The following is a 15,305-nucleotide window of genomic DNA, read 5'->3' on the forward strand; positions in this document are numbered from 1 at the left end:
CAATAATTTATTTATGTATTTTTAGGCCCACAGTTTTATTCCTTTTTTATTATTGATGTTATGGAAATAATTACCCGAATATCTTTAATTCATTTTTAAAGCGTTTTTCTAGAACAATTAAGTAAACAATTAAGTACACTTGATATTAAAATTCATAACAAGATTTATGAGATAATTAAACATATTCAATACTTATTTTGAAAGTGTCCAATGTTATGAACACTTAAGCAAAAATGAAGTATTCGTCAAAACCAATTGTGGCTGTATGACAGTGTCATGACAAAGTCTGTTATGACTCAGTGACTTACTTTCCAATGAATACAAAAGGACACAAAGTCTGAAAGACATACAGCTTTGGGAAAATAGATATTATTTTATTTTAGTTATTATTCACTCTTGTTATCTAATTTAAAACAGACGATATTAGATTTAACATAAAAGGAATTCCCCACCTCAGCACCTTAATTGCTAGAAAAGAATCTTCTAGGGGCTAACTAATTGCCTGTGTATTTTGTCTAGGTGTTGAGGGAAAGCTAAGAGAATGAAGGCTCTAAATCCCCAGTGGAAGCATGATATGGCGGAGCAGAGCTGGTGCTGAATTGTTCTCTCTGATGGCTCTATGGGAGTGGATAGCCCTGAGTCTTCATTGCTGGGTTTTAGCGGTTGCTGCTGTTTCGGATCAGCATGCCACAAGCCCCTTCGACTGGCTCCTCTCTGATAAGGGACCCTTCCATCGCTCACAGGAATACACAGATTTTGTGGACAGAAGCCGGCAGGGATTTAGCACAAGATACAAGATATACAGGTATGAAGCAAAGGGAAAGCAATTACAGAGATATCTTCCTTGAAAGTTGTGTGTAAATAAGTTTCTCTAAGGGAAAGTTTCAGATGGGAAAGGGTTATTATCAGAAGGGTTATTATTTACCATTTATAATAGTACTGTTTTCTTGTTATTTAAAAGTATTTCTTATAGATGTAACAAGCTATTAAAAACAAACAAAAAAAAAAAAAAAAAAAACCCCAAAAAANAGAAACTAGTAATGGTGACCAGTTGTGCATCTTTCTCAAATTCTAGGAATGTTACACTCCCAAAGTAAATTCTAATTAACTTTGAGGTCGAGTTTATCATTTTAAATAGTCAAATGTTTAAATGAATTTTCTTGAGATTCCTTTTTACCTTATACCATGCTATGTTACCTTTTTTTCTTTAGCTTAACTGGAAATGGTATCTTCTGCTAGTCACTGAGAAGTTGAGTCACCTCATTCTTTTTCCCCTTAAAGGTAAAAAGGAGAAAATGGCGATGGGTTAGAAAGAAGTAGCAGAAAAATGTGACATACTAGCAAAGGCCAAGAAAAAGGAGGTGATTGAGATATATGGCCTTTAACTTTCACTGTTCTTCTATATTTGAATCTAAATAAGTTACACAAAAGGAGTCATATATTAAGTCCAACAGACTGCCTGCTTCCCCCAAGCCCAGTGAATCCATTAAATAGAGGAGTGTACAAATGGTTGCCTGACTGGATTAGATTGTATTGATCTTTGCCATAAAGAATGTTTTATGTAAAGTTATCAGCTTAGTTTGTTTCTTCATGATAGAAATTTACAATTCCCAGCAGTTGGTTTAGCATTTATGTAGAAGCAAAACTTAGTATTGTATTTTTGTGTCTGTATCTATGTAGATACTGTTATATAAATATTTTATTTTATGTTGTATGTGCACCAGAGGGCACTGTGCTTCTGGTCTGTATGTAGTCTTTTATACAGCATTGTGAGAAATTTATAAATCCTATCAGCAATGCATATTTACAGAACAGACTGAAGGTACTGAACAAGTTACATGAAATCACACTGCTGTACGTGTGTATGTGTGTTTAATAAGAAATCCCTTCTTCTAGGCAGCCAGAGCATGGTCACAAGTCCATAAAAAAGACTTATCCTAATTTAAAAAAATGACATGACAAATATTAAAGATTTTCTTTCTGAAATGCAGCAGGAAACAGTCAATATAATATGATTCTAGCTTTATTCCTTTTTATGTGTGTTTGTTGGGTTAGCCAGATTTCCTTTACAAATTGTGTGTAGCTACTTGAATTTAAGACTGTAAGAATGTCTAATATTTCAGCATTCTGCAAGAGGATTTTTAACAGTCTGTCAAACAAACTAACCCAGAGCATGTCTCCATGATCTATTGGCATCTGTATTGGGAGGTCTGGGATGTTGTCTGGTGTGTGATTGTTTGGCTCAGCTTATTGGTTGATGAGCTGTGAGTTGAAAACATGGCTTGACATGTCTTTAGAGGTTCTAAGTTGAATGAAAGAGACATTATTTGGATCGCCATAGTGAAAGGTAAAGAAAAATAATGCCTTGGGATGTGTTCGTAAAGCTCATATATTCCCTTTAGTCTTTATGGTACTGTATTCTTAAAGACTTTCATTAGCCCTATACTCCTCATCCTTCCCATGTTTTTGCCTTTGTGGTTTGAATAAACACGTACTGGACTTATCTGTTTATAAACAATGGTATACGGTATCCTGTTAGCCCTGCCCAGAGCAAGCTATAACTTCTTATGATACCTTTGAAACATTGCTTGATGATGCTATATTTGTTGATGGTTGTTGTACACTGAACAATATAATACATTTATAAGGGTCCATTTTGTGTCGGAACAGTGAGATATTTCATTTATCCAACTAGTATTTACCTAAATTTCAGAGAATTCTTTTTTTTTTTTTTAAAGATTTTATTTATTTGACAGAGACAGAGACAGCCAGCGAGAGAGGGAACACAAGCAGGGGGAGTGGGAGAGGAAGAAGCAGGCTCATAGCAGAAGAGCCTGATGTGGGGCTCGATCCCATAACGCCGGGATCACGCCCTGAGCCGAAGGCAGACGCTTAACCGCTGTGCCACCCAGGCGCCCCTAAATTTCAGAGAATTCTATCCACCTATGCATCCAATATAATGGGTCAACAATTCTCCTGGTGAAGTTAAACTTGTTTCTGACATATTAGAGAATCTCAAATCCAAAGATTAAAGTAGCTTTTTGCTGCTGTTTTTATTTTTAAAAATATTTGTCTTAAAAAATAATTATTAGAGACTTTATCTTTTATAAATGTTTGCCCTGAAATACAGAATTTGTGAGTATTGAAGAGACACAGCTGGAAAATTAATATTTTTCCATATTAAGCACTAGATTAATCATTTTAAAAGACCATATAATTTCAAAAAGTGATCAGCCAAAGTCTACTAGTGTTTATTATTACTGTCATAAGCTCCTTTATATAGGTATTGCATTGATATAGTTTCTAAAAGGCATTAGTTCTAAATGTAAAACATATTAAGCCTGTTAAAATAATTAGGTCAAATCTCTTTCAGTTGTCTTCATTTTATCTCCTTCTCCAGCAAAATATTTTTCTTCTCACCTCAAATGTAGAATAGTAAGATCATAACCATTGAACATTATCACTAGGATCAAAGTCAAGGCTTAGAAGGGGAAAAAAGTGCCATTATTTTTTTGACAAAGTGAATTTTTGTCAATTAACAAGGCTTTTCTTTGTATTTTTAAAGTGTTATAATTATAAAGAATTTTTAGATTTTAATCTGAAACAACACTATGACTCAAGAAATGATTATTTTATGAGTAGATCATTAAATTGGAAGATCTAGAATGAACTTGCTAACACTTGTTAGTTGTTCTTTAAATTCTAAATATTTATTTTAGACAGTTATTCATATAGTATTTTATATTTCACAACATAAAAAATTTGAAAAGTAAATATTCTGCCAGCCTTGAATTGAAAAATTGAAATTCTCAAATTAAGTAAATTATTTCCTTTGAATTGTTCCCAAATTCAACATTTATTATTAAAGTTTATTAAACTCTCATAAATTTTATAGAAATGTTTAGTTATATGAGCAGTATATGCTCCATTATAGTTTAGTATCTATACATGCATTCGTGTGCAAAAATAAAATTTTTGCTTGTTTATTGTTTACAAGGACCTTCCATATTTTTATATGTGATTTTTGCTATTAGCCTTTCATTGATGGCATTATTATTATTTTTTAAAGATTTTATTTATTTATTTGAGAGAGGGAGAGAATATGAGGGGGGCAGTGATGAGGGGCAGAGAGAGAGATGTGGACTCCCTGTTAAGTAGGGATCCCAACTTTGGACACTATTCCAGGTCCTGACTCAGAAACATGGGGCTCCTGATGTGGGGCTCCATCCCAGGGCTCTGAGATCACGACCTGAGCTGAAGGGATATGCTTAACTGACTGAGCCACCCAGGGGCCCCTCATTGATTATTATTATTATATCAATTTCAAAAAGCTAACATTCAGAGATTTTAAATAATATGTCTACAAACAACAAACATTTAAAAAGCTTACATTTCTAATTCAAATTCAGTGACCATTTTACTACAATTAAAAAAAAAAAGAAACAAAAATAGAAGCCCCCATAGAAAATTGACTAACTTTTTGATATTTAAAAGTTAAATCCATTGTACCACTCTTGTTTCTATGTTTGCATGTAATAGTCAGGTTTGCTCGGTATATATATCCTCTCTCTAATATGCATTCTCTGTTGCTAGAGATCTAATAAAATTGTGTTGGACTGTTGCATTTAAGGATCCCAAAGTATCTGGCCTCCCCATCTCAACAACCTTTTGTATTACCTCTTTCACTGACTCTGGGCTTGGCCATCCACGTTGCTTCAGTCGATGTGACATCAGCAAATATGATGCAGGCAATATCTTATGAAGTGCTTGTTCCCTGGGCTTGCCCTGAATCTTATCTGAAACTACTCTGTGAAGAAGTTCCCTATAGACCAATAGAGGAGCTGAGGCCATATGGAGCAGAGAAGAATCAGACCAGTAGATGTTCTCTGGACCTGATAGGTATCAGACAGAAACAATCACTGGACAAGTAATGAGGCCATTTAAAAAATATTCAGCCCAAGCAGAACTGGTAGAAAACTGAAAATACATGAGTGACCCTTGGCATAGGAGTAGAACCATCCTGCTGGGTTCGGCTGATATTACTCATTCATTCACGGAATCATCCAAACAAGCAAACAAACAAACAAACAAAAACAACTGGTTTTAAGTCTCTAAGTTTTGGGAGGGTTTCCATGTACCACATGTAATTGATGAAAGTACTCTTCATCAGGAATATAAATTGGACAGGTATTTATTAATGATATCATAAATCATACGAAATGGTAAAGATAGCATTTATTATAAAGAGCTTCTTTATTTAAGGGTGCATACATTTTAAAAATAAAAACTAAGAGGATTCTGGCTTAAAGTGTCTTCCAAATAGCATTCCTGACACAATCACTTTACATTTCCTCCTAAATGATTATGAATCCACGGAAGGAGGTGAGGGTGGGAGGAAGATGAAAATTCATAACAACACAAGATTATAGTTGACACACTATTTTCTGCCAAACTATGAGAGGCATTCCAGTAGTTTTAAGAATCGTGATTAGCAAACATATTTAAATGCTTAAGATAAAGCAAGCCAAATTGTCTTGACAAAGGGGATACTGACCTGAAATACAGTTGGGAGCTACTCAGCTACCTACTTACTCAGATAACCTGAGTTAGCACCTAGTAGAAATTATGCAGGCCTCTCTCTACTGCAAGACCCAGCTTTGTGATGTAACCAGAGTATAAATAATTGGTTTCTCTCTTTTTTTTCCCCAAGTTTTTATTTAAATTTCAGTTAGTTAACATGCACTGTAATATTAGTTTCAGATGTAGCATTTAGTGATTCAATACTTACATGATTTCTCTCTTTCTCACATGTTTGGAAATGGTAGTTCCCCAAAATAATATGGTAGATAGTGAGTTGCCAGTTAAGTATGACCCATATAATATGTGGGAAATACTTACACTAAAAAAAAATCATTCATGCTATTTAAATACAGTTTAACTGGTTGTAATGTAATGTAATGTAATTTATCTGCTCTATCTGGTAACTCTATGAGGAAAAAGGTGATTATTAACATTGACAATTGTGTATCAGTGACAAGGGCTCTCAGAAGTAAATTAGGAATAAAAAGAGAAAGAGCCCTGAATGTAGTCAGTAGAGTTTCTCATGGACTTTTTTGTTCATCCTTTTAGAGAAATTAATGTCAGTGTAACTCCTGCATTAGATGAAGAGAGCTGCACACTGAGAGTTAAGCCCAAACTTCTACGCACCAGTGCACTCTCCAGCAAACGAAGAGTGGGTGGGAAAAAAAGTGACTCACATACTATCTCTTGGCAAACCCTACATATTGATAGAGCTCTCCATTCTGTATCACATAAATAAGACAGTAATAGCACCTTTGGGTTTGCAGTGTATGACAGAGTGCCTGTCACATTGTAGTGAGACCATGCTCACCGGAGGAATAAAGGAACAAATAAAAAATGGGTAGAACAAAAGGAATAAAAAAAATTACCATAAAAACTCAGTGAAAGAGATGACCTCTTTATGTTCCCCCCTCAATACGCACATATACAAGTATTACACACATGTATACTTTGTCTTTTCCAAAGGTTGTAGGAACTGTGAAATCTACAAAACAGATGAGATGGTAAGGAAAAAATAATCTGAAAAGAAAAGGAAATTGGATAAGATAGCATATAAATCAAATGCAAAAGAATACAAATAAATCAAATGCTACAATAAGAATAAAATCCATATTAAAGATCATTACATACAGTACATGTAAAAATTGCAAGGATGCTTAAGAAATTGCATGGAAATGTTAAAATATAATTCTTGGAGGATACAATATTTAACATGAAAGATCATGATCAAATCACATGGGTCTATAAGCTAAATTGATAAAAATAAATACCTAGAAGAAAAGCCATATTAAAGACAGTAAGATCTTAAAAAAATTTTAAGTGAAGAATCAAAATGTATATTTACTTAAATTCTGAAATGTAGAAACGGGAAGGATTAAGTTTAAATGCAAACCTTAAGGGTAACAATGGTGGATACAAAAAGCATCATATCTATCTTAAAATTTACTGCTATATATAAAACAAACATAAAAAATAAAAAAAAAAGAAAACAATAAATATAACTTAAGACTAGGTGACTGGAGAAAAAGCAAACATATGGTTAATGTAATGAATATATATATATATATATATATATATATATATATATATATATATATATATATATATATATGTATGTATATATATATATATATATTATATATACATCAAGGTCCAAACATAAGCACTGTATTTGGATTAAAACATTTATTTGAATATGCTATTAGCCACTACCTAAAACAAAATTATACTTAACATAAAGGCCAAAAATATGATCAATTAGTTCTCTTACAATCCATATAATACTATCTAATTAATGGTATATTATACTAGACCTTCTAGAGGAAGTTAAAAAAAACATAACTGTCCCATGAAATTTTAGTCTACCATTTTTATTCTTCATGGATAAAATAGATCACACACATACACACATACACACACACACACACACACAAGCAGCGTAGGAGTGGGAAAAAGCAGATAACTCGAGTGTTGAATCTAGTACAATTGTATCATACATAGAATTGTACAGGCTAAACATGTAATGCTAAATGTGATATACTTCTTAAACACATATATGGAATATTTATGAAATTTTATTTATTTTAATGCAAGCAAAATTTTTCAACATAATACATCCCTACATTTTAGAGTTTTTGAAATCTTACCACATAGCCTTAAAACTAGTTATTTTGAATACAAATTTGGAGAAATTAATTATTTGCTCATAAAATAGAAAATTCAGAGATTTAATGACATTAAATATGATTTTATTTTAAAATATATTTAATACTATGAGAAATTCTTTCATACTTTTTCAAATACAAAGTTAAATAAAACAAACAAAAAACTCCAAAACTCAAAAATAGAAAGTATGATATCTCTATGATTTTATTTTTTACAAATATAAACATGTGGAGTATAAAGATTACAAGCAAATGTATCTAAGTTTTTGCTTTATCTCTGGTTGGAAAGTTTTATAGACTTTTTATTACATTTTTCTATAATAAGTATGTGTGATTCTATGTGATCAGGCAAAATACTTAATGTCATTAAAACTATTAACATGAAACATACTTGAAAAATGACTTCCAGGGGCACCTGGGTGGCGCAGTCGTTAAGTGTCTGCCTTCAGCTCAGGGCGTGATCCCGGTGTTATGGGATCGAGCCCCAAATCAGGCTCCTCAGCTATGAGCCTGCTTCTTCCTCTCCCACTCCCCCTGCTTGTGTTCCCTCTCTCGCTGGCTTTCTCTACCTCTGTTAAATAAATAAAATCCTTAAAAAATAAATGACTTCCAAATAATCAATGGTGAAATTATTAGAATTTACCATGATTATTTAAATAAAAGTTAAAAATAAAGTTTAAAAAATGAAGCACATTCTCTCTTTGAGTCTTCACACTTATTCTCAAAGGAATTATAATAAAACAGCTTTATATCACAAAGAACTATAAAATGAGTCAGCAATATTTCATGGAACAGAAAGTGTAGGCAAGGAAGAGATGAAACTAAATATTGTGTTTTCATTATGTGATTGTGCTTTCATATGTGACTTCATTTAATCCCCAAACAACCATAATATAATGATTCCCATTTTACAGGTTAACAATTAAAAACATAGGGGCGCCTGGGTGGCACAGCGGTTAAGCGTCTGCCTTAGGCTCAGGGCATGATCCTGGTGCTATGGGATCGAGCCCCACATCAGGCTCCTCTGCTAGGAGCCTGCTTCTTCCTCTCGCACTCCCCCTGCTTGTGCTCCCTCTCTCGCTGGCTGTCTCTATCTCTGTCAAATAAATAAATAAAATCTTTAAAAAAAATTAAAAACATAAAACTGTTGTCCTTTTTCTTTTTCTTCCTAGTATTCCTGAATATCTCTTTCATTGTACTTATGTCATTGCACTAAAATCACCTGATGACTCCCTGAGCTATGAATGCCTTCAAGGCAGGACTTTTCCATCTTTCTATTTAATTTCTATTTCTATATTATTATTATTATTATCATCCTATATTTTTATCCATCTTTATATTCCTGGAGCTGTCCAGTTGCTCACCCATCAAAGATGTAGGCTTTACATTTGGGGCTACTTGGTCTCAAAGCCAATATTCATGCCATTGAAAAGATCCCCTCTTGATTGTAAGTAGGGAGACATGAATTGTTTTCAGTCTTTGTTCCTGACCAACTGTGTTACCTCAGACTTATAAATTAATTTCTCAGACTTCAGTATCCTTTTTATTTTTTATAAAATTAAGGGTGCACTAGATCTCTAAAGATCCTTTGAGTTATAAAGTTCTATGCTTATAATCTCAAAAGCAAAATGGAAAAATATCAGAGCAAAGAGATAAGCATTAAATAAAAAAAATCAACTGTGGTTAATTCTGCTACGTGTATTATTCCTTCTTTTGCAAAAGTTGTTTATAGATACTTTTTAAAAAGTAAGATCTGAGAATCTTTTATATTACCCTGTGTTTATACATAAACATCAATTTTGTAATAATTTCCCTCCTACACACGCTAAAATTATTTTTCTTAAAAAAAGATTTTATTTATTTATTTGAGAAAGAGAGAAGGAGCACAAGTAGGCAGAGCAATAGGCAAAGGGAGAGGGAGAAACAGGCTCCCTGCTAAGCAGGGAGCCTGTTGTGGGGCTGGATCCCAGGACCCTGGGACCATGACCTGAACCAAAGGCAGACACTTAACTGACTGAGCCACCCAGGTGCCCCTCAAGTCTTTTCTATTTCTTGTATGTTCTAATGAAGAGGCTGTAATGGAAGGAAGTTAGGTTTCTTAGTTGGTTGACTTCCTACAAATCATTCCACTAGTCTGGTAGCACACTTTACAGTGCAAAGATAAATTAAGGAGAATATTCTAGACAATGATTTTATATATAAATAACCTAAATTTATCTGATATTTGATATTTATTCAATAACTCTATTTAGTTACATCTCTAATTTTGAGATTAAACCATATAATAAATTTAAAATTTTATTATTTAATTCTAATTCACAATCAAATATACATATTAAATTCATACTTTAAGTGTCCTTTAGCCGTCATTGGGAAAATTTTAGTAGGAAATAAAATCTAAATATTAATTCAAGGCTTTAGTAATTATAATTGACTTTCAGAAAAGCCAGTTCTTAATGGAGATTTTATATAATCTCATGACTATAAATAAAAGGCATGCTTTGTCATAATTTCTACAATTTGTAAGTAATAATTTTTAGTTTAATAGCGCATTCATGTTTGTTGCGATTAAAACAAAAAAAATGAACAGGACTGCCAGTTCACACAATTATTTACAGAAGAGAAAATAACAATGATGATTTTTGGCATTTGAATAAAGAATTTATTTGATTATTTTGCCCTCTCTAGTTCCACCTTACCAGATCCTTCAGTGTCATTATCTCGGTGGTCTTCTTCCAAATAAAATTGTCAAAATTATCAGTATTGTTTTCTCTTGGTATCACTGTTCTGGGGCTTCTGAATTTTTTTTTTAATATTTTATTTATTTATTCGACAGAAATAGAGATAGCCAGCAAGAGAGGGAACACAAGCAGGGGGAGTGGGAGAGGAAGAAGCAGGCTCATAGCGGAGGAGCCTGATGTGGGGCTCGATCCCATAACGCCGGGATCACGCCCTGAGCCGAAGGCAGACGCTTAACCGCTGTGCCACCCAGGCGCCCCTGGGGCTTCTGAATTGTTAATATGTATTTTTTTTTATGTCAAGCACTATTCCAAAAATAAAAGGTTTAAAATTGAGGGGGAAGAAAACCAATAATCCTTTTTCTAGGCCTTATTTGTGCCTATTTAAATGGACTGGTATTTTAAAAGACATTTGCATTATAGCTCTCATTGTCAGTAAGAAAAGGTCCTAAATAACATTTATTATGCTTTTTTTCTGCCTTAATATAAAATAATTAAGGTAATTGCCATTTAATTGCAATATTGAAAAATTCAACTTTTAAAATATTAAAAGATTAAGATATTATCTCTTTTACTCTACTAAGCATATAATGTGAATCATGATAAAAGATTAGACCCTCACCTTCAAATTATACTTTCCAAAGTTAAGGCTAAAATTTGTACTGAGTAATTGTAGTTTGTAATAGGTTTTATTTAATTAATATCTATATTTAGACCATTCTTTTATGGAAGTAGCACATTTTAAATTTTTTGAGATTACTTTTTCTATAAATTGCTTATTTTTCCCATTATTTTCATTTAGAATCACAGTTGAATAATCTACCTTAGGATGTAAGAATTATCCAGTAAAGTTCTTTCAGCTTAGAGAAGTCTTACCATCAATTAATTAGTAGTATTTAACCATGAAATTTGCCTCTCGGACTGAAGTGGCATATGATAATATATAGATGTTAAACAAATTTGGTTGAAAAAAATTACACAAAAGATGTTCATATATATACTTTTCATTGAAGTATAATTGACATACAATATTGTATTAGTTTCATGTGTGCAAAATAGTGATTTCTACAATTCTACGTTATGAGATGCTCACTATAGTAAATGTAGTTACCAACTGTCACCATATAGAGTTATTACAATATTATTAATTATATACCCTATGCTGTACTTTTCATCCCCATGATTTATTTATATTATAATTGGAAGTTTATGCCTCTTAATCCCTTCACCTATTTTACCCATCTTCCCATCCCCCCCTTCCCTCTGGCAACCACTGGTTTGTTCTCTCTACTTATGAGTCTGTTTGTTTTTGTTTGTTTGCTTGTTTGTTTTGATTTTTAGGTCCCACATATAAGTGAAATTATATGGTATTTGCTTTTTTTCTGTCAGACTTATTTTACTTAGCATAATGCCCTCTAGGTCCATCCATGTTGTCACAAATGGGAAGATTTCATTTTTATGACTAATATTCCATCGTATATGTGTACCACATCTTCATCCATTCATCTACTGATGGACACTTAAGTTGCTTCAATATCTTGACTATTATAAATAATCCTGCAATAAACATAAGGGTGCATATGTCTTTTTGAATTAGTGTTTTTATTTTCTTTATGTAAATACCCAGAAGTGGAATTATGGGTCATATGGAAGTTTTATTTTTAATTTTTTGAGGAACAACCATACTGTTTTCCAGTGTCTGCACCAATTTACATTCATACCAAGAGTGTGTGAGGGTTTCCTTTTTTTCCACATCCTTGCCAAAACATGATTTTTTTTTCTTTTTGATACTAACTGTTTTGACTGGTATGAGGTTATAGCTCATGTGGTTTGATCTACATTTCCCCAATGATTAGTGATGCTGAGCATCTTTTCATGTGTCTCTTGGCCATCTGTCTGTCTTCTTTGGAAAAATGCCTATTCAGGTCCTCCACCCAAATATTCTTAATCTTGATTTCATCCATTTCTCTAAATATTCTAGTAAACAAAGGCAGTATAAAAAGTACTCTATTATGTCAGAATAGGAAAATATTAATAAACCATTTTATTTTTTTTAAGATTTTATTTATTTATTTGACAGAGATAGAGATAGCCAGCAAGAGAGGAAACACAAGCAGGGGGAGTGGGAGAGGAAGAAGCAGGCTCATAGCAGAGGAGCCTGATGTGGGACTCGATCCCATAACGCAGGGATCACTCCCTGAGCCGAGGGCAGACGCTTAACGACTGCACCACCCATGCGTCCCTTAATAAACCATTTTTGTTCAAGTGTAAAAGCTAATAAACTTGAGTATAGTCAAAAAAGAAATTTTTATGCTCTTCGGTACTATTAAGGAATTACTAAATGTTCTCTGAGTGCTTTATTGATAGTCAAGAAATAGAAGCTAACACAATATTTGAAAGTACAGTTGATCCTTGAATAACATGGGTTTGAAATGTGCAAGTCCACTTATATACATATTTTTTTTTCAGTGAAGTACTATAAGTGTATTTTCTCTTATGATTTCTTTAATAACACTTTCCTTTCTCTAGCTTAATTATAAGATATGTATGTAATACATATAACATAGAAAATATTTGTTTATCACCTTTTTATGTTATCCGTAAGGCTTTCAGCCAAGGGTAGGCTATTAGTAGCTAAGTTTTGGAGGACTCAAAAGTAATACACAGATTTTTAGCTGTGCATGGGGTCAGTGCCCTTAACTCTTCCAATGTTCAAGGGTCAACTACATATTATATATATATATGTGTGTATATATATATATATATATATATATATATACACACACACACAGACATATGATCACTTTTTTGTTGGTCTTCCCTTTTTAAAAGTAAAAAAGTAATTTCCTTCCTTTTCCATATATATGCAGGGTACCTGTTCTCTTCCTTTTTGATACCATTTAAAAGAGGAGAAGAGAATGGCCTACCATGCATTTGCCTGTCCTTTTCCTAGCAGACATTTCTCAGCCTGCTCACTTAAATAGATATTAGCAGCTAACTAATTAAACTATCTCTCCTGTCAACCTGAAATTAACAAAGGCTCTGTTTTGCTGCAGGCTTGTGGGCTATCTTTCTTAAAGACATGCACTCCTATCATCCCAAAACATAATAGAAAATTAGATTTAAATAAATACACCCACTTAAAATGTATAAAGTATTTCCTCACAATATATAATTTTTAAAAGACTCTTATGTGAAGAGTGATTTTTCACAGTTGTCATTAAATTCATCACACATAAAATTACTTTTCCTTGTTTGTTATAAAAAACAGATAATTTATTTTTTGGAATTAATCTTTTCAGAAGTGAGATTTTTTTAATATAAAAGATTCTAATGATTAAAAACACCCTTAAAATCCATCTACTCAAATCATTTTGGTTCAACTGGTTGCTCCTTGTTATTTCATTGTTTGACATGTGTGCTCATATCTCATATAATGTAATATAAAAACATTTTAATTATTTGACAAATCCGTAAAGAATTTTGGTTTTGAACATTGTAATCTGACACCTTGTTTTATTTCAAATCTGCACATTTCAAAAGAATGTCTCCTATATGTTCATTTGCATTACTGATAATTTTAGCTGAATTAAGAGTAAAAATAGATCTTTCAATCACATCATGAGAAACCCTCCCACAACTAGATATGTTTCAAATTTGGTAAATGTTCAAAGTCTTTTATCAACAATTTCAAAATCTCAAAGCTCTGAAAACAAGCCATTATCTCTTAGCACACATGACTTGAAAACCTGCTGTTGACATGGGCAGATGTGAAATTATTTATAGTTTTTATTTTTGTACTTAATGCAAATAGTTATATGTTTCATTGCAGGGATATTGGTGTATTTGATTATGGGTTGATGCCCTTACCCACTGAAGATATCACAAAACATACACAATGTCACCTTATTTTCCCTCTAAATTCTGAAAATCCCTGTATGCAGATACATTTAACCTCAAAGGCTTTGGATGGAGCACTTGGATCTGTGTTAACCTCCAAGCTTTTCCCCAACTTCTGCATTAGGATAATATTTTTGACCATGTTAAATGCAAACAGCAGAGTTGGATCCCACGAGGTGTGCTTTGTTGTCTCAGGTATGTGATGGAGAGTACTTGCAGATCCAAATGAGGGCCAAGAAGAGGATGGGCTAGGATGTGCTGTTAGGAATAGCTCAGAGAACAGGGGAATCAGGCGGGAGCCACGGCTGCTGTGATCACTCTTCCCAGGGAGAGCCCTATTTCCAGGAATCTTAGGAGTTATATGGGACCAGCAGTGTCCTCCTGCAATGAGAAATACTTGTATGCCACCACCCCACCTGTAGTGGCAGAGACCCCTGGTCCCCAGACTCATTGATCTGGCTCATGCCACATATCAACTAAAACCCATCTCCTGATAACCCTTAGAAATTTCAAAGAATACCAACTGGTTTGTTGATCTATTAAGCTAACAAGCCCATCTAAGGAGGAAATTAAATGCATTTTTCTATTCTTACCTAAACATATAAAAAATTCAAAAATTCAATCTAGGACACTCCTTTTTCATTTTAAATATTGAAATTATATTCATAAATTCTTATTTTTAAGTTGTGACCTTGTAAATCTTATGTTCTATTGAAAAGTTGTTTAATCTTTTTTTTAGTTGATCTTTAAGTAAGAAGTTAAATTACTTATTTTTGGCATTATATCAATTTAATCCCACTATATGAATGGAGAGGTAAAGACAACTCATGGTAGGATAGAAAGAAGATGAATGGGCATTATAGAATTAAGGTTTCAGGCCTGCATTTATCGTTTACTTTTTGTGTAAACCTGAAAAATTATA

The 15,305-nt window shown here is 33.0% G+C and overlaps 1 protein-coding gene across 3 annotated transcripts in view; it reads left to right on the top strand.

Moving 5' to 3' along the window:
* Positions 1-15,305, top strand: part of BRINP3 (BMP/retinoic acid inducible neural specific 3) — a 407,590-nt gene that overhangs the window by 23,257 nt on the left and 369,028 nt on the right. For 2 of the 3 annotated variants that reach the window (XM_034667184.1, XM_034667185.1), the window contains exon 2: positions 520-805. In XM_034667184.1, the coding sequence (XP_034523075.1) occupies positions 570-805 (236 nt within the window). In that variant the 5' untranslated portion in view covers positions 520-569. Of the gene's footprint in view, positions 1-519; positions 806-15,305 lie in introns of those variants that run through there. The other variant, XM_034667186.1, reaches the window with a different exon arrangement.

This window comes from Ailuropoda melanoleuca, chromosome 8, assembly GCF_002007445.2.
Source record: "Ailuropoda melanoleuca isolate Jingjing chromosome 8, ASM200744v2, whole genome shotgun sequence".
NCBI classification, from domain to species: domain Eukaryota; kingdom Metazoa; phylum Chordata; class Mammalia; order Carnivora; family Ursidae; genus Ailuropoda; species Ailuropoda melanoleuca.